Here is a 21,600-nt window from a genome sequence, read left to right on the forward strand (position 1 = left end):
AGACGCTTTGCTGATGCCCTATGCTTTGAAAGCTGTTTGATATTGCTTAGTGTTTCGGGGCAATAAATGCTTAATCGGCTTAATAGTCGGTCTGATGGTGTAGGCAGACGAAGCTGAATATTGAGCTTATCAAGGACTTCTGCCGCATTCAACGGTATTAAACCGGTCGCTTTGAATGCATTCTGAATGCTTCTAGCCTGAAAGGCGTCTTCGCGTGCGCGTGGGTAGACTGCAAGGAAATCAAGCTTGTCGATATGATTTATCCCTATACGTGTCTGTTGGTCCACTAAGCGACCGTATGATCGTTTTAGCACTGCGAAACAGCCTACATCTAGCGGCTATAATAGATGTGAGCTATGCGGTGGCATACATATAGGTATGACGTCGTTTTCAGTGCATAGACGATCAAATTCAGGCGTAAGGTAGCTTCTATAACCATCAAGAATCAATAGCCTCTACCGACCACGTATGCGATTTGCGGTTAAAGGAATAAATAGCTTTTGAAGCTATCGAAGCCTAATTGCGTCAGATGTCCACCTATTTAGGCTTACCTCGAAGCGCTAGTCCTTTGGGGTATCATAGAACTATAATTTAATATAGCGCTTGCCTTTGAATATAATTAACGGTGGTAAAGCCTAGCCTAAAGCATTAACTGTCTTCACTGCGGTCACCTATTCACGATTGCCTGGCTGTAAGACAGATCTCCGGCCATAGTATTTAGCTCTAGTGACCACTTTTACGGTAGAAACGAGGCCCATTGCGAAGCCTGTTTCATCGAAGTTATAGATATTATCAGGCGGGATACCATAGCGCGTAATAGTCTCCCCAACTAGCTGAAACCAGTCATTTAATACCCGGGGATCCTCTTACTCTGCACGCTAATAGTTATATCGTCGCGAGAAACGTGTTTAGATAGACGGTGTACGTTTGATATAGTTCCCAACCCAATTCACGCCGACTATAGTGGAACCGGTAGCCCCAAGAAGAATATTGGCCATATTGCGTACCATTGCATGCCGAGGGGATACACCGCGATCATCCATAGATAGAATCCACTTGGTAAGCGTATCCTTATCTAGCTGGGTCATTTTATGGCCATTAGCGCGTGTAGCAGCCTTTGAAAGATGACCATTGATGCGGTCGCGCAGCGTAGATCGCGGTATGCTATAGACGCGCGCAGCAGCCGTGATAGTCGGAATATCCTTATTTTTAAAAGCCTGGATTGCAAGTTCAATCCTACCCTCTTGATGGATAGCATCTTGGCTTGTTTCGGAAGGGTTTAGGGTTTGGGCTTAGGGTTTTTAGTTATATATCGTCACCTTAGTGTTCTGAAATTTGACTTAAATTATATAGTGGGTGGCTAGTTTTTAAGGGGGGTTATAGAAAGTTAAGAGTTTCGTTACGGAAATATATATTAAAGGTAGAGTGAGAGTGCTATATTTGTACGATAGTAAATATATCTTTTTTTTAAACACCGAAAATGCCCTAAATCGAAATCTTTCTTCGGTTATAAAATAAATAGAGACTTATTTAAATAATTATAAATTTATATTCCTCGTAAGTATTCTAGTTATTATACGAAATAAGTTTAAAGATCTAGATTATTGGACTTAGATATTTTTAATCACGAAACTTAAGACTATATAACTAAAGGGTTACCCTAAGGGTCTTAAGGGTTACCCTCTCCGCGACCTAATTAGATAAGAGAATTTTAGCTAAGTGAGGGCCTATAGAATAATATATTAACTTATATCTTCGCGCGACTAGGGTAAACGGATTCCCCCTATACGATAGCTTTGTTTTGTCTAAAACCTTTATAAGTCCTCTTATTCTACCTCTCTATAACCTATATATCTACTATATCCTAAATCTCTGATATATATCTGTCCTCGGTAATCGAGGGGGTTAGAATAAATAAGTTATAATATCTTATCCCGGACGATACCCTATTTATAAGCCTATTCCTATTAAGCTAGCTTACCTTCGATACGACACTTAATACTCCACAGAGAGCACCTTTAGTACCTAATAGCCTTATATAAATTAAACCTAACTAAGTGAACTAATTCCTATTATACGAAGATAAAATAAGTAAGGAGTTTGTGACCTAGTGGCTCTAAATAGACTATAGAAGGAAGAAATAGATTAATTAGGATAGAAAGTATTAAGTAAGTTACTAGGATAGCTTTAAGTAGGTAGCTTATACAAAGGATAGAAAGCCTAATATAATATATATAAGATACCGGAAGGTTCTTAACTATCTAGCTACCGGATATATTAGTACCTTATTAATATATAAATATTATAAAGGGCTATAATATCAGAAGGGGACAGGCAAACTAAGTATCTATAAGCTACTTATATAGGCTATATATATAACTTAGACTATCTCTTAGCTTTAAATTAATCGATTATTAACCTACTAGGGTTAGCGAGCGCCTACCTAGGTATTTAATTAGAATACCTAGGAATAGAAGCTTCTAAATCTAGTTACTATATTATATTTACCCTTCCTTTTCCTTAAGTATTAAGAGTTCTATAATCTTATCTCGTATACGCGACTAGCTCCGATAATACTAATTATTCTTTCTCGGAAGGTAATATATACGAGGCTCTATTAATTTATTACCAAAAACTAAATAACTATTCTCTAAAGCCTACCGCTAGGTATAAAGCTATCTCTAGCACTTAATTATTAGACGTTACCGTTCTAGTAAGTATTTATAGTAATTATAGCTTACTTCCTAGATTAGGACTAGGTATATTCGCGAAGTCCTCCTTAGCTTTAAATCTCTATCTAATATATATTTAGGCACTAACCTTAGTAAGGTTATTATACGGATTCTCCGATAGTATAAAATTATTAACCGCGTCCTCGCGGTTACTACCGATAATACGTTAAATAATACGACACTTATAACTATAGTAAATAATACGATCTAGGCTCTTTAGCTTAATACAGATTTAATAATTATTTAAGTACCTTATATCGTATATATTATTTAAATTAGTCTTATAGATCTACTCAGAAAGATAAAGGTAACTCCTAAGAATAATACCGCGGAACTAGAGTAAAAAGAGGACCGCGTATAAGCGCTACGCGCTCGATAGCAAAAGCGAGAGATCGCTAACACGCTAAATAAGGTTAGTCTCTTAATAATTATTATATAATAATTAATCTTTAAGCTTATTATCTATATACGAATTTATAGGTTCGCTATCTTACTATTTATATTAATATAAGCCTATAACGTCGCGAAGCCTTCTATAATCTTTAGCCTAATAAGCTAAAACTTATACTTATCTAGGACGTATAAACTCGATAGAACTTAATATATCTTATACTTCGCTGGGCTAAGAGACTCTAAGCTACTTTCGATACCTTTTGCTCGTAGTACGACTAACCTTATTTTATATTTAGCGCAGAAGAGTGGCGATAAATTGACTACCTCCTATTTATCCTATAGCCCTTTAATAAATATATAATAGTCGTTTATATAACGAAAGACTTAAGTATTTACTTAGTCTTTAGTTTTTATAATAAGCTTTTTAATTATCTTAAAAAGTCTATTTATTAACTCCGGTAAAAGAAGGTTACGTAAAAGTAGCTTATATTTTTCTTACTAGAAGCGGCGTAAGAGAAACTATTAAAATACTATAATATAATAGATAGTGTAAAAGGCGACCTTTATATTATTAGTATAATCTTAGCTCCCGCGAATAAGCTATAGTTCTTTTTAATAAAGGACTAAGAGTCAGATAACCTAGAAAAGGATTAAAAAAGAATTTACTATAAGAGTCTTAAGTCTTTCTTTAGGTTATATAATAAGTGTCTTTTCGCGAGATAGGCTATAATTAGATAGCTAGTTATTGATAATAATAATAATAGATATGGATTTAATATTTAAAGACTTATAATAATTATTACCTCCGTAATACGATAAGCTTATAAGATATCTTAAAAGTCGTATATTCTTCTTTCTTTTTTACTAAATTATACTAAATCCTTATTTTAGTAACTATACGAGGCTCCCCTCGGATATTCTAAAAAGAGTATAAATATAAGTTTCCTGTACTTATAAGCCTTACGCGGGATATAATATTAATTCTAGTAACTAGAGTAGGGGTAGAACGCCTCTTTAACTCTGCCTAAGATATCTATAATTATCGACGAGGCTTATTAAAGCTAAAGATAATTCGTAATATTATACTCTAGATATATATAATAAGATTTAACCTTTTTAAGTAGAAGCGGCTTATCCTATAAGAATATCTCTTATATTAAGAGATCGTAGCGATAACTAAGGCTAATAAAACCTAAGACGAATCCTTTAATCTAATTAATAATACTAAGGAGGATAATAGATAGGCTTAGGATAGGGAGTCCCTTTTATAGTCTTATATAATAATAGCTAATCTTAAAGGGATAGAGATTATAGATTATAATAAGGATAATAATAATAATACTAACCTTCCTCTACCTAATACCTAATAGCGTATATTTAGTAAGAAGCGTAAGCGCTTAAAGCTACTTAATAGCTATATACTTAGGTCTTAATAATTTATTATTTATTCTATATACTAATCTAATTATATAACGTTTTTCTCCGACTTTATAAAGGCCAATACTATAGCTAAAGAAGCCTATTTCTAACGGCTATCAGAATCTACTTATACCGTAGCTCCCAGTCCCTAATACCCTTTTCTGATAGCTATCAGAAAAGGTAACGCTATAGCAGAATACCCCTAAATAATAATAGCTATTAGAAAAGGTAACACTATAGCAGAATACCCCTAAATAATAACGGCTATCAGAAAAGGTAACGCCGTAGCAAAACCCCTAAATAATAATAGCTATCAGAAAACTAGAATTACTCGGTATTAAAAATTACTAATAAATACACAGAAAAACCCCCGGAATCCGTATAACTTATATATAAACGAGCAAGTCACGTTTTCTACCTATTTATCCTATTTGTGGACCCTAAGGGTGACCCTGAGGGTGACCCTCGGAGGGTCGGACATATAGGTGCCCAACCCTTAGGGTCTAGAAATCGGACCCTCCACCCGCCAAGAGGAGGTGCAGGTGGAGGGTCCCGGAGGGTCACCCGCGGGTGAGTGCCAGGTCTAAGATTAATTATATAACTACGGCGTTTACTAAAAATATTATCGAGAACACTTACGCCGACTTTATTATCTCTAAATCACGCTATTTCTTCAACTTCGATACGCCTACGCCTAATTTAATACCTACTTTAAATAAGGTAAAGGTAAAGGCTAAGCTTTTCTTATATAAGTTTCACGACCGCGAGGTTAAACATATAATAGAATAATACTTCCTTAACCTAAAGAACTAGGATTAGCGTCCTAAGACAAACACTATTGACCTAGATAATCCTACTAGTCTCTTCCTTAGGTCAGCCTAATCATTATCAAATTATACTAACCGACGATATTAGGATACGACCACTACGCGCCTATATTATATATTCCGCTATACATTCGCTATATATAACTATATACCGCGTCTATTCCTTATTAACCGACGGTAGCCCTTGCCTACACAGACCTCTATCTATATAGCCCTAATCAAGCTACACAGATACATTTTGACGGCGCACACACACACACCCCCGGGAATGGCTTTAATAGGATCGAGGGATTATTATTCTTTATACGGATATCTCCCACACGCATGCACCATGCTATGGTCGTGGGGGGGTGTTTGTAGCCTACTTAGCCTACTTCTCCTATAGCATTAATTCATCACTCTTACACACATCTCCATCTTCAGTCATCCTCTCTCTGACACGGACAAAGGCCACCCTTGTGAGTGAGACGTTAAAGTGTATATCTAGCCGGTTTTCCTCATTCGGATGACTAGGTTTATGTCGGCATCACATTCTGTGTAGTACTCAAATGCTTTTTTCAAGAGCGTCTCCCTCCTCTTCTGCGCTTTCTGTCTGAGTCTTCTAGTGCGAGTTGGCTCCACAGTGTCTTTTTGCCGTGGTGTGGTTTGGGAAAGAGCTATGATAGGAGAGACTTCCATTGTCGTAGGTATCGGTAGCTTCACCCGTGTTAATGTGGCTTTGCGAGTACACATATGTATAAATTACAGTTAATGGAGATTAAAAAAAGCTCCTGAAAACTCTTATATTGGTTGTTCCGGCAAAACAAGCCCCTTAGGTTGAGCTTTTCAGATTGCGAGAGAAAATAGCGGGCAAAAAAGTCCTATAGTGATCAATTATTTGAAAAGCCATATCAAGTATGTGCTGATAGTAATCATGGTGCGCTGGCTACGATTGATTGAGCTGAAGGAATCGTGGCTGGAATACGGAACGGAGCCTGAAAATGGTCAAAGATGGCCAATTTAACCTAAGTTGCTTCCTCTTCGGTTCCATACGGCCAAAATTTGGCCAATTTCACCGTGACGATAGCTGTTCCATTTTTTGGGGGGGAGGGGGTTTGAGGGATGCAGACCAGGAAGACAAAGGACAGAAAGGGCGCCCGGTTGAGGAAAACCAGCTCATACAGTGGCACCTCGCAAGTCTCCGTCCCTCTGAAGTACCGCGCTAATTATTCTGCTGGCAAATACCTGTTGTACCACTCATAAATTGTAGTTGGTGGGCGGTACGTCCTAACTAGTTAGGCGGTAAAGAAAGGCACTTACAGAGGGACGGACACTTGTGAGGTGCCACGGTATGTATTCATTTTGTATTGAAACCGTATCAAATTGTCACGTATGTATCTTTTATTTGCTCGGCCTGGCGACCCTGCTCTGTACAGCCACTAAGCTAACAGCACAGCCACCGTTCCCCGAGTACTAATGTTTAATTCGTAACAGTGAAACCTGTGTGTTTCTTACGGAAAGATACGTATTGTACAGACACGGGCGCGATCTACTTACTCCGCATCCCAACGAACATGAACAGTCCATAGTGAACAGAACGGGTTGGCGTCGGACGGCAGGTTGGTATATTTCACTATTAAGACTTCTTCAATTACAACATGCATTTACCCTCTCAACTGATGAATGCAACGACGAAGTTATCTATCTACCAAGACAGACAGCTTAGAAGTCGTATGTACGGGAACAGATTGGAGACAGCGATGACCTGGACAGGTTGTCTTCGACGAACCTCTCTCAGGCAACACCTGATTACAATGCACACCCCTTCACTGCTCCCCAAGGCTATGGCAACAAGAGCTTTCGGCTTTCTAGAATGCTTCAAAGTCTTGGTCAATGACTATGTGATCATGATGTTCTATATGGACAATATTATCATGCTGTACCGCCCCAAGCATGGGGGGAGCATGCCAAGGCACTTCAAAACGTGGTTATGGCGAAGTATTAGATCCAGCCTTGGAGCCTCCTAACTATATGCTTTCGAGCAGGATACATAGTAACAAAGTTAGTTAACTACATAGACTGATCGATCAGCAACTCATTGAATTAATAAGGTATGGTCTGATTCTCCAGATCATTGTGATCGAGAAAGGCCGAACCTTCAATGTACCTTGTTCTACGTAGAGTCGCGTGGAAGTTATATGGGCTTTTGCCATGTGTTGTTTCCATCATTATTTGTGACTTGCATTATACTTACCCGGGCAAAGATCATGGAACTCCCAAGAGTGTTCAAGAGTATGAAAGCACCTCATGTTGTCTGGGAATTTTGGCCAACTGCTTCCCGCTTTACTTTAATAGCCTCTTTTAGCGTTTGATGACTCAAGTCCAAATTTTATACGGTGCAAAGAATGCCCTATATGGGACTTTTTTTATTCGCGAGCGATTTATACTCCACGTCGAGGATCGTAATCAGAAACAACTCTTCCCTACTTCGAAACCTCTCTGTTGGGCTTTATTCTCTTTACACTTTTACCTCTCGTTTGTCATATTAACTCCCTTTGTGTACCTGTGGATGTGTGCTGTATATATCTTCATCGCAGGCTATGAAACATCTTGGATGTCTATTCCTAGCTCTATCACTTTAGCTATCAATTGAAATTATACAAAATGAGGCAGTAGATTGAAATGATTGACTTTATGTGCAGAGAAACAAGTGTGTTCATGCATCAACCATTTGTCCAGAGCACTACAACTGAGCAATACTAGTGAAGGAGAAACAATATCATTAAGTGAATAAATGAAAGGAGTCATTGATGACAGCGAGGATTCAAAGGGGAAGGTAGGGAAGGCCACGGCAGGAACCTGGTCATGAAGATTATTCTGGAGGAGGAAGATGATGATATTCCTAAAGTCCCAGAAGGGAAGGTCTATCTAACAAGGAGAGGCAGTGGGCGCTGACGCCTCAGGCACTCACCCACCTGATCAGTCATCAATCAGAGCTTCTAGTGTTTCACACTGTCAAAAACCTCATAGACAATAACATCCACCAAAGTTGAATTGATTGCCTTCACATCAGCAACAAAAATCCAATCATTCAACCAAGCATGCGTGCTATGGACATCCACCTCAAAAACCGGCGTAGTTCGAATCGTGGGCGGCCCATTCCCATCATATACTTGTCCATTTTCCTTCTCCTCTGCTTCTTCCTGTTCCTTGTCTTCGAGCGGAACCGTACGGCCGACTCCCTCATTGAGGATGTTGATGTACACACTGTCGTTCGTTTTCAAGGCGTACTTGGCGTAGATATGTGTGTCTCCATCTGGACGCAGGACCTTCCAGTCTCCACCTCCAGGGACAACCTCTCCCGGAAAGTTTTGGGCCTTCAAAGTAGCCGCCTGTGATAGGGAGAAATTCACTGTTGCCAAGGTATGTATTGCCGAATGAGATGGGTGCAGCAACGTTGCCGTGGATGGTAAAAGCATATTGGAGAGAGAGACCGTTCATTCCAGCCATTTTGAGATGGTGATGTGATATCTGGACGAGGATTTTGCAGTTATTGAAATAGATGCTTGGTGTATGAGTATATTGTGAGAGGAAACAAGAGTATAGTTCCTGAAGGACACAGAAAAGGTAATAATAGTAGAGATAGGAACTCTGCTAGAACTAGAATCGATTTTATCTCAGGAAGTCTTGCATGAATATTTATATAGTATGAATTCTAGGTGGCTCATATATGACAACTGAATTGACCATTGACTATATCAGGGGGAATGTGAGCTGCCTATTTTGGAGCTGCTTAAATTTTTGAAGGGGGAAGAATTTTCAAGATACTTTCTCTTGTAAGGTCCTTATGGCATTATTGACATCCAATGATACATGTTCCCTTGTCTTACGAGAATGCAGTGTGTGGTTGAGATCATGGTTTGAAGCCTAAAGTACAAAACAAAAGCACCAGAACACAGGGAAGAATGTAGGGTGGTATGCGGGTGCCATTGCTGAAGTCGAACAATGAATGGAACCTCCTTAATATTGGGATCATGCTAGGGCCCACAGGCATGTATGTTTGAGAGGCCAATGGACTACTCAGAGACAGTAGGTATGAGGCTTGAGATCATGGATACAAACATTAATTCTATCAAGAAACATTAAACAAGAGATTAGCTGTCATTCCCAACGCAATGTCCATCTCTAGGCATGTTGTTTATCACATCTGCCAACTTTCAAATGCTTCTTGGGTTGCATTGTCATTCAACAGGGGTTGAACATCAAGCGCTGGGACTCCTTGCAAAGTTCAGAATCAGTGTCAGTTATCCCACCATCAAAAGAGTTCTCAGATCAATCTGCTGAAGTGGTAGCTGTGAGCCTCTTTCCTTGGACTCAGTAACAGTATTCAGTAATTTTAAACTATCATGTGCTGCTAAGAAGGGTCATGAGGCCACTGTCAAGCTACTTCTTGCAAAGGATGGAGTCAACCCAGACTCTAAGAGTAAGAAAGGATGGACGCCATTATAACATGCTGCGGCAAATGGGCATGAAGTAGTGGTCAAGCTGCTACTCGCGCAAGACAGCATCAACCCAGAGTCTAAGGACAACAATGGTCAGACACCCCTGGTGCTTGCTGCAGCAAATGGGCAGAAGGGAATGGTCGAGCTGCTGCTTGTTCAGGACAGCATCAACCCAGACTCTAAAGACAATAAGGGGCAGACACTGTTATTGCAAGCCACAACAAATGGGCATGAAGGAGTGCGTAATGTACTGCAACTACTGCTCATGATGGAGGGTATTAACCTTGAGTCTAAGGACGCCAATGGTCAGACACCATTGTCGAAAGCTGCAGGGAATGGGCACAGCGAGGTGGTCAAGCTGCTTCTGGAGAATGGATCAGATCTCAATGTCACCAACAATGATTCAAACCCACATAGTGGAGAGTTTGGCTGTATTTTACAAGGTGCTGTTTACTATGGCTATGAGGCATTGGTACAGCTTCTGCTTGAACACGGTCTGGACATTAATCTTTGGAAACATAATTATCACAGAGATGACAGCAAATTCTTTGAGTCATCAGGGTCAGGAAGGACTTACAGTGACATATATATTCAGGACTAGGAATGTTGTTGGATGTTACTTTACCTTCAATAAAATGGAATCCCCTAATGTCTCATCATGCATGATACATAGATGGCCTCAATACTGCTGTGATGTTAGTTTAGGCTCAAGTAGAATCTGTGTTTCTGTGCATATCTTTATTATTAGCACCTTACCTTGCTTGGGATAGAGCAAGACCTGTTTGGAGGCAAGATTAAGCTTGAACTTGATTCACCTCTGTAGTTTCCAAGAGCATGGATCTTCTATTGTGACTGACCAGCAGACCTGCAGCAGCAGCCAGACTTGATCCAGAAGACGCTTGAGGAGTTTGCTCGGCTCTTGCTCGCCAGTATCCAGAGTCAGCCTTTGGTAATGAATGACCAAGTAGAAAGAGGATACAGGCCAATTGTCTTCATCGCGTTGTGCCTTGGTGGTATCATGTTAATGGAGGCGCTTGTGGCTATTAGTGATAAGTAGTTTTCTGTCAGAAGAGCGACATGTGGCATTGTCTTCTGATCAGGTGAAACATAAACTGCTGGTTTTATGACAACACTCCTAAGCCTGTACGGTGTCCTTCTGGGGCCCTGCTGGAGCCGTGTGTTACACCATGACATACAATTCCTGTCCAGCTTGGCGCAGAACTTGGAAGTACAACTATAAAGATAGGGCAGCACCGCTGGGCTTGCATCCAATTCCATATATTTATTGGCTGTCAAGCAAAGCCATATTCAACTTGGCTCAATTTTGTGCTATCATTATATTTACCTTCTATATCTAACTACATGATCGTTAATAATTGTAAAGTTTCTGACAATGCCAGCTTCATCGCGAGAATCAATTCCTGTGAGACCATGTGTATTGATTCTGCTTTGGCTTGAAACCATCTCTGCATCACAACAAGCATACTGATACAACAAACTGAAAATCAGACATGCGAGTCCACCTGTTACCCGTGTCACAGACGCGGTTGCCGCCGCGCCACAGTTTGCAGATATTCCACAACGAGAAGGGCATCATGGTGGAAGCTTGTCGTGTAGATGCTTTGATCAATCTTCAATGGTAGACGGAAAACGGGGTGTGTTGCATAACTAGTATAGTTAGTGATTCTTTCGCAATGAAACTGATCAATGCGAAGTCTCAATATAACTACCCCTGACAGAAGCTGGCAGCCTCAAGAGACTGGACTGATAGATTGTAGTGCAGCCCAACGGCGGACTTGGAATAAACATCAGGACAAAAATGGTCCTACCCATGGGGGTAATTGAATTGCAGTGCATTGCATTTTAGTTAGCAGCCGTTTGTATGGGTTAGGGTTTCCCATTTAATTGCATTGTAATTATATTATGATTGCATTAAGATCATATCCGCTGGAGAGATCGTGTACAGAATTTCGTCACTTTTAGTTTAGCCATTCGATTTTTATTTCCCCAAATTTGACGTTCATCCAATAATATAAAAAGGTAGTTATAGGGGTTCGAAGTTAATAGATTATTTTGATAGGGTACGGTCGGCCGCGCCATCACTAATATCACCTATTTTTAGCTAATAACCACACCCGATTTATTATATAGCAACTAGCAGGGATTAGAGATTAAAAATTTAATTATAGGATTTAGGGGTTACTATTAGTGTCTAGTTTTAATTTTAGTAATATCCGAGCTAATCCTAGCGATAAGGTTTCTAATATCCGTTTAGTATTAATTCCGTATCGCGAAATATATATCTACGTTTAAGATAAGCGAACTGACTGAGTTAACTATTGCCGACGAGTATTTTATTCGTAACGATTAGTGGGGAGTAGTTATTTATCGCTAATATAAGTATATCGTAAAGCCTAACGATATCGTACGTTATTTAACGACCCCTAAAGGTATCTATCGTATCAGTCGAGGTATTATATAGTAAGTAATTAATATTATTAAAAATATAGATAAATAGGATAGTGTAGATTATAAGATCACGGTTTTTCCTATAAGCGTACCTAATCCTATTCCGGGGTTAACTATATATACTAATAGATTATTATATAAGTTATCCGGGTATCGTCAGATTTATCGCAGTATTAATAGTTTACGGACCTATTGTTGGAGCATAAGGGGAAAGCTACCACGAAGCAGATCGTGGCCCCTTAAGTCCGTGGGATCAACCTTAGTCCGGCCAGGTCAGTCGGTGCCAGACAAAGGAAGAAGGTCAAAGGTCGTAGGATAGACTATAAGCAGATATAGCCTAAACGAAGGCAGAACCACAGTCCTGAGGATCAAAGGAAGAAGGTAGAGATAACTTTTTGGAAAGTGGAAAATGACTTCAGGAAAGTAGAACTGACTTGATTCTTTCTGCTAGAAAAGAAGGACATATTTATAGGCTAAAATAGCCTAGAAATGACGTCTAGAATAACATACAAATACTAGACAGCAACATAATAAAGGTGGCAAAGAAGGGAACCGAAGAAAAGCCAAAAGAATGATGTCAAGGATCGACGGTTTCAGCCACCCCGAAAGCTTCCCCGCAGTATCTGGTTATGCATACCCAAAGGTGGACCATTTTATCCCTAAGGGAAAGTGGTCCGCCTATCCTTGAGGGGACTGAGGGTCGAAGTCTGTTCACCGAGGTTCGAAGACCATGGTCGAAGTCCGCGGGCAAGATATGCCCGAAGGCACCTCCGAAGGAACGGACCATTCATATCTAAAGGCGGACCATTTACCTCTGAAGGAAAATGGTCCTGCCTATTATTTGGGAGAGGACCGCGGACCAAAATCAGAAGTGGTCAAAATATCATTTTGATAGAAGAAAAAATCTGGTCACGTGATTAATGCAATGCTGATCTTATATGTTGAATATAAGGATAGATCTTTCTATGTAGCATTGGTCTATATTCCAATACCTATTAGTATAAGGAGTATTAGTTTTCTATATTTAGCTATTAAGGGAAGCCACGACTATCTAAGACTATTATTAAATAAGAGAAATAAGAGGAAAATACCTAGCGAGTGGTTTACTAGCGATTTTTCCATAATAAATATAGGTTATATTCTATCTATACTTATAACCCTATTACCGCGTATAAGCCTAAAGTACCACCGCCCTAGGCTAGCTAAGTCGCGTAAGCTATTAATAAGATAGAAGCGATATTTGCCTAGTAGCGGCAGTAGCCTGCTATAATCTAGGCCGGCGATATTAACGAGGCTAATCTATAGTTAGACTAAACGGGATAGGCCCAGTATTTATATAGCCAGACGCCTAAACTATTACGGATATATCTAGTAGGCAAAAACCGGCACAAAAGATACGCTTATATAAGCGAAACTAAGTTATATTATATTTTTCCCTACAAGTAAAAGTGCTTCAGATGTTATATATTAAATCGGAATATTTTTATCTATTGAAATGGGAACGGCTCGATGGCTGTCTGGCGATGCAGACTGGACAACACACACACACACACACACTGCCTGTCTGGTGTAGAGGATGCTGGATGAGGCCGTACTGATGCCCTGTTGCGGCCGTGCGGGATAATCTTAATGCTGCATCATGGATAGAAGAAATTGGGTGAATCCTGAATGAATTGGGTAGATGACTTGTCTCCCTCCAAGTGTGTCTGGAGATGTACTATGCACTGCAGACATTAAATCATGCCTGAGGCCACACATAGGCTCATTATGTCACCAATTCTCCCACTACACTATTTTATTGAATTTTATAGGGGGGGTTCAAAGTTGCTCTCCTTGAGCGGGTATGGATGGTCCAAAATTCCGAAAGAGGTTAGCGTTTGGTCCGAAATTCCCAAAGGGGATATGGTCCGAAATGCATAGGATCGGGTTGGTCGAAAATATATAAGGTCAGACCTATATTTTGGACCAACCCGACCCTGTATATTTCGGACTAACCCGACCCTATATATTTCGGACTAACCCGACCCTATATATTTCTCACTACGCCTATCTCCCTTTTTTCGATTACTATTCCTTATATTCTATCTTTATCGCCTTAATATAGTATTTAATAAATAGTAATTAGGAGCCTTATTTTCTCGAACCCTATCTCCGCTATATATTACGTCGGTAGGGTAATTCACTAGTATTATGTGGGTGTAGGTTCGGAGAAACACTTTGTCCGCCTAGCCTCCGCGGCGAAGCGTAATACCTATAAGCGTATTAAGGAGAGATAGAAGAAATAATAGGAGAGGGAGAAGATAGGCCGGCCGACAAAGTGCCTTATCAAGGCGTTAACGCGGAAGGTCTTAGAGCTATACGAGGGGCTATCGAAGCTATATATATCTATCTTTATCTAAATAAGGTCGATATATATTAGACTAGGTCACTTCTTATATAAAATTAAAGAAAGGGAATCAGACCGCTATTATTGCGAGTAAGGATCTCAAACGCTAAGATATATCTTACTCTAATACCTACTATATAGTGATCTACGAAGAATTATACTTAATAAGGTCGCTCGCACCGACCTTAGTAACACTATAAACTACGATACTATTATATCCTACCCGCGCGCGGCCCGCTACGCTATTACGATAATATATTAAATAGGTCTCTTAGGATAATTCCGATATATTAAGCCGGAACCAGATAATGACTATAAATAAATTGGCCTTACGGCTATAGGAAGGTTATAAAGACACTACGTATATGTCAGCATATTCAAGGACTGTCAGCATTACCTTTGTCAGCATTATCAAGGACTGTCAGCATTACCTTTAGTCATCCAAGAAGACTATGATCTTTATAATTGGTCAGGTAAATACGAAAAGCCACCTAATTATAATAGGTCTATTAAAAGGTGTTCTATGGATAGACTATTAATGATGCCTTGATATAGGTCTAGACTATTGATGATACCTTGACATAGGTCTAGACTATTAATGATGCCTTGACAATAGGTCTAGACTATTAATGATGCCTTGACAATAGGTCTAGACTATTAATGATGCCTTGACAATAGGTCTAGACTATTAATGATGCCTTGACAATAGGTCTAGACTAAAAATGATGCCTAGACTATAATTGATTTCAAAGCAAGACAGGCCTAGACTTAAAACAATGCAAGTCTAATATAGGCCTAGAATATTCTTGATTGGATATAAATATGTCCGCAATTCCCTACAAGAAAAATACAATTCTTCTTCAATCATCATATCATACCCTGAGGTTTCCTATTAAGGAAATATTCTTTTATTCGTCGAAGGATAAAAGACTTGATCTCCCATTTGATCTCCCACTGGATCTCCCACAGTATATACTACCGAATAATAAGACTAGGCCACCGAGAATAGTTAGGCTATTAAAATAATTATTAATTTATTATATACTGCGTGATAACAGGGCCTTCTTGTTACGGGGAAACGGTCACGTTACCCAACTTTTTCTGCCGTACGGACCCGCATTAGTCCGCACGGCTACCATATATCTACTCCTTCGTATACTTACTAAATAGAACACACTTTCCTACCTCCAGAATCTTATCTGGTAGTATATTCTTACTTAGCTAAACCTTCTACGGTTAGCCGGGAACGGAAGTATTACCCTTAGATATGCCTCTATTCCTACAAACGATCCCTTCTTAAGCGACTGATTAAGATCGCTTGCGTGTGATACCGAAAGGAATCCGAAGTTCTCTCTGATTTATTCTGGTTACTATCTATAAGAATATAAATATATACGCCTACGAAATAGCGGTGTGAGGAAATTAGCACCGAAATAACCCGCTAACTAGGGCTATAGATAGCAGAGATTAGTTAGAGAAACTTATATTTAATACCTATTATATCCGTATACGTCTACAGAGGCAAGGAAAAAGATAAATATATATCCTTCTTAGCTCTAAAAGAAGACCTATCTTAAGAGAGGAAGTAAAACCTAGGGAAAATTAATATTCTTAATAAGAAATATCTTCGAATATTAACGTTCTTAACCGTTTATAACCAATCTTAACTAATTATATCCGATTACGCCCTTTAAGACTCGCAGTTCGTACATCTAATAACTCCGAATACCGAGTATATACTCTGTTCGCTATTAGCGGATAGCGCGTAGATATTCTACTAAGCTTGTGACGCATGGTTCAGGGAGAGTTCGAGGAGAGGTCACATGTGGTGAGCTAGTCCCGAATAGGACACGGGGGGGAGGGTATTGTTTGTAGTTGTTCTCTTTCTCTTTCTCTCTTCCCTTTCTTTCTCTAGTTTAGAACTTTTCGAATAGCACACGACTTCTTTCGTACTGGCTTGTGACAAAGCTTAGATAACCGCCTCGGAAGAAAGCTTACCTATTTAGGTAATACTTATTAAATAGGCCGCGAATATTCTAGCTAAGAATACTCGCCTCCGTGAGGCCAAACTTTAACGCACGGAATTTAAATATATATATATTTAGGAAGATCCGCTCTAATAACTAATAGATATTCTTAAATAGGTGCAAACTAGACTAATTAATACCCCGGATACTTCTAAAGCTAGCTATTCGATATTATCCTAACTCGATAGCGCTTAGAAGGCCGTCCGGAAGGTAGTCTTAAAAAATATCCGCCTTATTAAGGTCTATCGGGGTACAGTTAAGTCCGATATTACACGAAATTACCTACGTAACTATAAGCGTTATTTTTACGAAGTTACCACTTTCGTAAGTGCGGAGCTAGATAAAAGCTCTAAGGTTATCTACGCTAACGGACATTTATTAGACCGTACTACTAAAACTTAGCGTATATATACGGAATAGGTTACAGGAATATATAGCGATAAAATTACTATCTAGTAAGCCTATAAGGATTAGATTAATCGCGAGTTTTCGGAATATCTTAGACCTAAAAAGCGCTAGGATAAGTTCGTGAACTTAAGGTAAAGGCAAACTTTATTTTATAAATATATAATTGACCTATAATAGGCTACGTACGATTATAATATAGATATTCCTAAGCTAATCCTAATTTAATTCTTATAAAAGGGTACGAATATAAACCTAAAGAAGCGTTAGGCTAAGGATCGAGAATAAGATCGCCTTATTGCCTTATAGAATATTATTTAAAGATTTATTAAATTCAAACGAGATATAATAGTGGCTAAATAGATTAAGCGTACGGACCTAGATAAGATAGATCTTAGTGTAATACTAACCTAAGTATAAGACCTTTCTGCTATTATCTGCTATAATTATAATAAAAAGGGACACTATAAATATAATTACTTAGCCCTTAAAAAAGAAGAAGAATAAGGATAGGAATAAGGATAGAAAAAGCTAGTCGAAAAACTAATATAGGCGTCTTCGTACGAAGCCTTAGCCGCTCGTATTCGTGGGGCTTCCTATACGCCTAATCTCTCTGAACTTAACTGTCTAGATCTAATTAAGAAAGATCGTAGCGAAAAATATTTAGATATATCCTTAAATATCCTAGGCGATTCCCTCTTTTATTACCTAATTTCGCTCGGAAAGACTCCTTTATTTCTGACTGTGACCGCTTTACTTAATAGTGATATATTATATATATTTATATCTCTAAATATTGCGAACCACTTAAAAGAAAGCCTACCGCTACTAACCTCTATAAACCCTATTATAGTTAAGCTCCTAAATAGGGAAGAGCTCTATATATAGGCGAAACTAAAGGTTCTAGTTATAATTAGATCTTAGCGAGGAATCCTAGAAATATAGATTTTAGACTTCCCGGATTTTAACTTTTTTCTTAGAAGAGACTTCTTACGAAATATTAACCCTATTATTAACTAGGTTAAGGGAACTATAACTATATAGGATTATAAGCGGATATATATTATCTAACCCGCGAATACCCTTAGTCCAGAAGGAACTATTAGCGCCTAATAAATCTAATTTCCGCTAAATAATACTTATATATAATACGGAAATAGTAATTTTAAGGAATATTCGTTACTATTCGGGATCTTCCTAAAAGAGAGAAAAAGGAAATATTAGGGGCACTAAGGTATTCCGACCTACGTATATAGGAAATCCTATCGAGATATAATAAGATATTCCGCGCGGAACTGCTCGAATCCCTCTCTCCGGAACGTCCAGTTATATACGAAATCGATACTAAAGATACCTATCCGATAAATATTAATACTTATTTCTTATTATCCGAGAAATTAAACGAAAAGACCTAATAGGTCTAAGATTTAATTAATCGAGGACTTATTTACCTATTAAGTAGTCCTTAGGGGTTCCCAGTAATATTCGTAAAGAAATATAACGGTTTATAGCGTATATATATTAACTACTAGGCCCTAAATAGACTTTCGGTAAAGAATAGTTATTTACTACTATAAATCTAGGAGCTTTTAGATATAGTAGGAACTATAAAGATAGTATCGAAAATTAATCTTATATCTAAATATTAGTAGATCTATATAGCAGAGAATTTAATCCAGAAAACCGTGTTTAACACTACCTAGGGCAAATACGAATAGCTCGTAATATTATTCCGTCTATATAATATACTCGCGACCTTCTAATTAACTATAAATAATACCCTCCGTCCACTTTTAGGTAAATATATAGTTATATATCTTAATAATATCTTAATATTTTCCTATAGCTTAGAAGAATACTATAATTATATTAACTAAGTATTATTATTACTAAAAGCGTAGGAGCTATACGCTTAACCCTAAAAGTATTAGTTCGCGACCTAAGAACTTAAGTTTTTTAGATATATTATTAGAAATAAGTAACTTCGCCCTATACCAAAAAAGGTCGCGGCTATACGCGAATAGCCACGACTATATAATATCCACGAAGTTCGCTAATTTCTAAGTCTAGCCACCTATTACTAACGCTTTATTAAAGGCTTTACCTTAATATATATATTACTCTATAAACTATTAAAGGAACTAGATATATCTATCCGAAAAGATAAGTTTAGACCTATTTAATAGATAATTAGTTACGAAAGTGCCTTTATATAACTAAAAGAGGCTTTAATATAAGCGCCTATCCTAAAATAACCGGACCGCGATAAGCCTTTTCGGATCGAAACAGATATATTCGAATAGGCTATTAATATAGTTCTGCTTTAATCGGATATAAATAAACGCTTTTACCTAATAGCTTTTAATAGAAGAAAGTTATAAGGTACGGAGCTAAATTACTCTATTTAGGAAAAAGAACTATTAGCTATTAAAGAAGCTCTACGTATATAGGACTATTATTTTAAGAATAGCACTAAAATAACTATTATTATAGATTATATAAGTCTTTAATACTTATAGATAACTATAACCTATAGTAAACACTTAGCTCGTTAGGTCGCCGAATTCTAGGAATATAATCTAAAAATCTAATACCGTAAGGGTTCGGAGGCAATCGTACCTAATACTATTAGTTAGCGGCCGGATTTTCTAGGAGATAGCCTAGCTAATATATTAGAGACCTAACCAATATAGAACGCTTTATTAAATATAGTGTATATATTTATAGGCGTTCCTAAGAAGAAGTAGTTAGTAGCTATAAAACGGTATCTTAAAAATCGTACCCTTCTAAATAAGAAACCTATTATAAGAGCTATCCTAAAATATATAGGAAACTTAAGCTATTAAGAGCTTTCGGATCCGAATTAGGATATAGTAATAATTACTCGCTAATTAACCTTTACTTATAGAGATAGGATTTAAGTATCTTATTTAGAACCCTACTAATATAGAGAATAAATAAAATACTTATATTAGGAGTTTAGCTATCTTAGTTACCTAGGCTTAAATAGAGTTATTTATCTACGAGTGTAATAGCTAGGGATACGCTATAATATTAAAGAAGTTACGCGAACTTATCCGAATTATTAAGTCTTATAAGGATTATATAAGAGCCTCGAACGCGAAGCTTCGTAGCTAATAGTATCTATAAGACTTTAGCTATTTAAATATTAGGGAATAGATCTAATCGGATAGCTACCTACTATACCGAATAGTAACCGTTAGATAATTACTATAATTAATTATATTATTAGTTAGCTAGTTATATAAGCCATAACGGATACCACTAAAGAAGCTATCGGATACTTTCTTTTTAAAAAGATCTTTATATCCTATAATATACTAAAGGAACTAATCTCCGATAATAGGCTAAATATCTTAGCCAGAGCTATATATTACTTTATAAAAATATTAGAGACCTAATATAGGACGATAACTCCTTATTATCTCTATATAAATAGGAAAATAGAAAATTTAAATAGAATTCTTAGATAGATACTTACTAAGTATCTAATAAATAAGCCTATAAGAGCTTAGGATCTTTATTTATATTAAGTACTTTTCGTTATAAGAGTATATAAATATATAGTTATAGGATTTAGTCTATTTTATTTAGTATATAATATTTATTTATAAATCCCTAGTGATCCGCCTAATAGCCTAAAAACGGAAGCCTTACGCACTAATACTATCTAAAATCTAAGTAATACGCTTATAAAAGCGAATAAACTACTTCTTATATAGGCTATTAGGATAAAGTATATATAAGATAGTCTCGTTATAAAAACTAGCTTCTAGCCGAATAACTAGGTATTAATTCGGAATAAGACTAAGAAGAAATTTAAAAGTAAGTGGTTCGGACCCTATTATATCCTTTAGTCCTACCTACTTAGGACTTATACTTTAGCGGAGCCTAACGGCTATATACTTCGTATATTTATTAATAGATTAAGGTTACTAAAAGCGAATATAGATAATCTAAAGATATTATAGATATCCTTAGTAGCCTATATAGCTCTGCGTTAAGCCCAAATATAGGTTAAGCGACCCGAAGAGGTCCGCGCGGTCCTAAAAAATAATAAGGAACTCCCTAACTATTTAGATCTATCCACTTTTATTAGAAAGGAGTAAGAAGATTTTAAGTATTTAGATATATACTTTAATTTAGTAGGGGAGGAGCTAGCTATAAGACGCGTAATTACTAAAGAAAAGGCAAAGACACGATATTAATAAATATTATTAGTTATAACCGAGTAGCAAGAATCGGACGCGAATAAATAGAATTTAGAAGTAAATAACTACGAATCTAAAGCCTCTAAGTCGTCTACTAAAAAAAATAAGAAAGATATTTCTTAGGAAAAAGTTTTATAATATTAGGACGCTAATATAAGCGAACGTAAACTTTTTAATAGCCTATTTATAGTAATAATACTATTAAAAGCGGCAAAATAATTTATTTATA

At 37.4% G+C, this 21,600-nt stretch overlaps 2 protein-coding genes across 2 annotated transcripts; one reads left to right on the top strand and one right to left on the bottom strand.

The window, feature by feature from the left end:
• Positions 1-8,349: 8,349 nt before the first annotated feature.
• N7477_002082 (uncharacterized protein) lies at positions 8,350-8,829 on the bottom strand (the record flags this gene model as incomplete). The annotated part of the gene is made up of 1 exon (XM_056963745.1): positions 8,350-8,829. One exon carries the CDS (start codon positions 8,827-8,829, stop codon positions 8,350-8,352), a length of 480 nt encoding a protein of 159 aa, XP_056826664.1.
• Positions 8,830-9,384: 555 nt separating this feature from the next.
• On the top strand, positions 9,385-10,909 carry N7477_002083 (ankyrin repeat domain-containing protein; the record flags this gene model as incomplete). Its single annotated transcript, XM_056963746.1, has 4 exons — positions 9,385-9,404; positions 9,742-9,833; positions 9,888-10,324; positions 10,724-10,909. 4 exons carry the CDS (start codon positions 9,385-9,387, stop codon positions 10,907-10,909), a joined length of 735 nt encoding a protein of 244 aa, XP_056826665.1.
• Between the last annotated feature and the right edge of the window lie 10,691 nt (positions 10,910-21,600).

Source organism: Penicillium maclennaniae (genome assembly GCF_028827695.1).
Source record: "Penicillium maclennaniae strain IBT 15551 chromosome Unknown utg000002l:1.0-2354659.0:1.0-2356205.0, whole genome shotgun sequence".
Classification (NCBI taxonomy): Eukaryota; Fungi; Ascomycota; class Eurotiomycetes; order Eurotiales; family Aspergillaceae; genus Penicillium; species Penicillium maclennaniae.